The following is a 4,369-nucleotide window of genomic DNA, read 5'->3' on the forward strand; positions in this document are numbered from 1 at the left end:
TTCTATTAAAAGAAGTTTAATCCAGCATGGTTTCTAAATATTAACCACGTCTCCAGTTGTGACATGCAGTACATTTTTTACTTAAAAAAAAAAAGAGAAATACAAAACAAGTATAAAAATGAGCCCAGGTCCCCTGAACATCACAGTGTGTGCCAGTAAAATATGACAAGAGAGGGGAGAGAAGCAAGGGATTTCATATGGGAAAAGGACCAAAGAAATCTTTCTCATAAATCAGAGATTGTCTGTCCCATTTAGAAGCAAGCACTTGTTTTGCATTTACTCTGTCAGTGATCAGGAAGCAGGAGATATAGGAGCTGTCTGCTGGACAACTCTGAGCCTGACCAGCACCCCTGGTCCCTGCCAGCTCCCCTGTCCTGCTGGCAGCTGCCCCAGGGAACTGGAACCCAGGTGCTGATTTTATTCCAAAGGAAATCTGCCTTTATTGTTTTATCCCTGTTTTTCACTTACTCTGTTAGTACCATCTGCTCACATTTTAATCACACCTGTTCTGGTACTGTATTCATTTTTAAAACATCTATACGGGTTTCTTTGCCACAGACCTGTCTGATGCCACCTGTGAGGAGCACTCTTCCCAAGTGTTTATAAAGGGACACAGATATTCCAGGGTAGGTTGTGCTACCCATGAAAACAACTTTTACATTCAGAGGGCTTTTTCCCGGGAATACAACACCACAAGATAAATCACATCCTTCCAGGGGAGAAAACCCAACCTAACCCACCCCACCCAGCCACGCTGAAAAAAGGGGGCTGGGGAGATGAATTCATTGCAGACATTCTGTAGTTTGGGGTTGGTTTCTCGGCCTTTTCACAGTGGGGAGGAGGCACTGCCCTCCTGGGGCCTGGGTACATTCAGTGTGGCAGCAGCAGTGGCCAGTGGCACAGAGCAGGACATCAGCACTGGTGCCTGGGGCACAAACATCTGCAGGTTTCAGGTCCTGCTGGGAGGTATTTGCCAAGCCTGCCTTCCCTGGCTGTGCAAACACTCCCAGGGCTTCCACAAAAACAGGACAGGGCTGCCCAGAGCTGCCTCAACTGTTCCACCCCATCCTGTGGTGAAATTGCAGCAGAGGGGATGTGGCTCCACCCAAGCAGCTTAAAACAAGGGATACTGAATGTTTGATGAGCCAGCTGCCCTGCAGCACCTTTATACTTTGAGGTTTGCTCTTGCTGCAGATTTCCAGTTGTCACTTTTCCTTGTCACAGATAGACAGGAGATACAAAGGTATTGAAACCAACATGTTAACTGTAATCCATGCCTTCAGTGCTTGGGAGTATTCAGACTTTGGATAAAGAAATATTGTTAGTTAATCAAGAAAAATACAAACAGGCATCCAAACCTCTCTTCTTTGGCACGTCAAGAAGTATAAAAGCTCTAAGTGTTAATGGTTTGGAATTAGGAAAGCACATTAAAAGCTGTACATGTTAAAAATGCTGTTCCCACTTACTCGGGACATGGATGTGCTCAGTGGGGAGAGGCAACAGAGAATTGAGCTGTGTTGTTTGGACAGATCTGCTGTAGGATCTGTCCAAATCCTGTTGCCAAGGAGTGTTCAATGCACTGGGAGTAGTCTCCTTTTCCACATCACTGCCTGTCTGTGCTCTGGTGATTCCATAAACAGTGATGTGGAAAGGGGCTGAAATGAGGGGATATTTCAATTGGCAGTGCATTCAGCAAAGAGGAAAGTGCTTGATCATCTTCCCTTCGTGCTTGGTTGGTGTTTGGTTCTTCAGTCTGAGTCAGAGTCGGAGTCCTCATCTGAGGGGTGAAACAAGGAACAAAAGTGAAAATGCAAACTGGAAATCCCCCCCAGCTGTGGCTCTGGCTGGGACAGAGAGGCTGTGCTGGCAGGGTGTACCTCGAAGGACATAGCAGGCTGGGAATGAACACCTCTGTGAAATGACAGCACTTGCTGAGGTGATGGGACCTGAAATGGTGTTTGTAGGAGGTGGGAGATGCTGCTGAGAGGCCCTGCTGGCATCCTTGGTGCTCTGGGCACATCCTTGCTGCTGGCCATGTGCTCAGCAGCCCTACACTTCTGAGAGCCAGAAGCTCTGAGATGCTGAGAAATCCCAGCAGGCCACAGAGCTCCATCCTTCTGGCCCCAGCACTTAGGAGCCCCTGGGTGAACACAAGTTGGGGCTGCAGGGCTGAGCCCTCCTTGCACGGCCACAAGCTGTGTGACTGCACTTCTGTGGGTCTATGTATTTGTGCCTCCATCTCCAGGGGAATTAGATCTGATCTGTATCCTAATTCTGCACCCTTGCCACCTGATCATCTTCTGAGGACAGTTCAGTTTTTAGCTTTTACAGTCTGTTTCCTGTTCCTTTTATTCTTTTTTTTTTTCTTTTGTGTCTCTTTTCAGCCTAAAGCTTGAAAAAACACTTAACAGTCGACTAAAATCCCCAGAAGAGAGAGTCAGTGCTGCTGTTCACCTCCTGGGATTCCATACACACCTTGGGTGTTAGGTTTTGCAGGGGTTTTAGATAGGGTGTTTTGGGGGGATTTGGGATATTTTTTGTTTATTTTTAAGTGTGAAGCAGTCTTTTTAATCCATGTGGATGCAATAAGGAGTCACATGGACACGATGCCTGATTTGGGCTCCTGGAAACTACAGAACTACCCCTGTCCTGACTTCAACTGGCTTTGAACACACACCACCTTCTTTTTATCTCCTCCTAAGTCAATCTGTCTGATCTGAACTGTAATAGAAAAAAAATGGATAGCAACCTTGTTAATTTTATGCTGCTTGACCCTTGGCTTTCAAGGTCATTTGCCCACAGATGGTCAAAGATCATAAAGGGCAATCATGATAAGGAAACGATAAAGAGAAAAGCACTATTTGGACACAAAAAGCTGTGGATTAATGGATGTTAATTATAAGTTACCAAAAACAACAACAACAACAACAAAAAAAAAAAAAGGTAGAAGTTTGCTTGTTTTTACAGCAAGACATTTTAATAGGGAAAGAAAATCTGTGCTGCATGGTGATTTCTATAATTGGATCTGGGGCTTTTCAAAGTTAGAAACTCTGAGAAAACTCACACTCCTGGCTTGCAGGTTATCTTCATAAATCACTGGAATTCCATTTGCAGCTTCCTAACTGAGCAGAGCTGTGGCAGACAAACCCAAGAATAGAAACTGCTCTTAGTGAGCAAGAGCTCTTGCTCCCTGCAAAGGGTGAAATGGAGAGGGAAATCTCACACTGCAGCTCGTGTGACAAGCAGAGAATTTTACCCACCTTCTGTCTTGCGCCCCTCGGGAGAATCGGAGCTGCCCTGCTTGAGGAAAGTGACCAGGTCATTGAAGGTGATGTAGAAATCAATGGCAAACACGATGGTGGCTGCAAACCCAAACACCTGAAAGGGCAAAATAATGCTCTCCTTAACAACAGCTCCCGTCTGTCAGGGACAAACCAAACCCAACCACACCCATACAGGAAAAACTCCATGGTTTTTTTTTGGACTGTGCCTTTCCAAAAAGGCAGGGAAGGGAAATGGTTTGTGACACACACAGGAAAAACTCCATGATTTTTTTTTTGTGCCTTTCCAAAAAGGCAGGGAAGGGAAATGGTTTGTGACACATGGGTATCATCTGAATTACAGCTGATTTGGGAGCCTAAGAAGTGACCAGGGGTGTCTTTATCCCTCCCCCAGGCTGCAGCCCTCTTGGACTCTGGGCACATTCTGGGATCAGCACTTCCTGCACCTCCACTGTCCCAGAGCACCTCTGCCACCAAGGAACCACCTCCATTTCTTGGAAAATAATTTTCCACTTGTTTTCAAGGAGATGTGTCTATTGCTGAGTGAACTAGACAGATTAAAATTATTCTGGAATTCCCTCTCCTGTGTCAGAGCAGCAGAGTTGTGCCAAGCTGGGTGCTGGTCTGGGAGCCGGGGCTGAACACACTCCATTGCTCCATGGCTCACTGCAGGGACAAAGATTGAACAAGATTTGGGTTTGTATTCTGGGATGGTTTGGGAAGGGCTGCTGCCGACACCACTGGGCACTGTTCTTCCCAAGCTTAAAAAATTGTTATGCAAATTTTATTTATGTTGCATACATTATTGATGCTTAGAGTCAAGTTGCAGATGCAGGGGCTGTATTGTATTTCTGACCACAAAATGCTGATGGGTGAAGGCTCCCTCCTGGGCAGTCCTTGTACTGGAGGGTAAAATGACACTGCTCTTGTTTCAACTCATCCAAGTAAAACTAAGCAGGAGAGGCAGAAGGTTGAAGTTACTTAATTTAGACTGGCCTTTGCAGTTACAAGTTTGAGTTCTTTTTTTTTTTTTTTTTTTTTTTTTTTTTTTTTTTTTTTTTTTTTTTTTTTTTTTCCCCCCTTTAAAG

At 45.3% G+C, this 4,369-nt stretch overlaps 1 protein-coding gene across 2 annotated transcripts in view; it reads right to left on the minus strand.

The window, feature by feature from the left end:
• Positions 1-4,369, minus strand: part of CMTM3 (CKLF like MARVEL transmembrane domain containing 3) — a 15,562-nt gene continuing 11,193 nt past the window's right edge. Inside the window, exons 4-5 of one of the 2 annotated variants that reach the window (XM_041462842.1) lie at positions 3,261-3,378; positions 1-1,777 (exon numbers count right to left, since the gene is read on the minus strand). In XM_041462842.1, the coding sequence (XP_041318776.1) occupies positions 1,749-1,777; positions 3,261-3,378 (147 nt within the window). In that variant the 3' untranslated portion in view covers positions 1-1,748. Of the gene's footprint in view, positions 1,778-2,996; positions 3,133-3,260; positions 3,379-4,369 lie in introns of those variants that run through there. The other variant, XM_041462843.1, reaches the window with a different exon arrangement.

Source organism: Pyrgilauda ruficollis, unplaced genomic scaffold (genome assembly GCF_017590135.1).
Source record: "Pyrgilauda ruficollis isolate IOZ18807 unplaced genomic scaffold, ASM1759013v1 scaffold160, whole genome shotgun sequence".
NCBI lineage: Eukaryota > Metazoa > Chordata > Aves > Passeriformes > Passeridae > Pyrgilauda > Pyrgilauda ruficollis.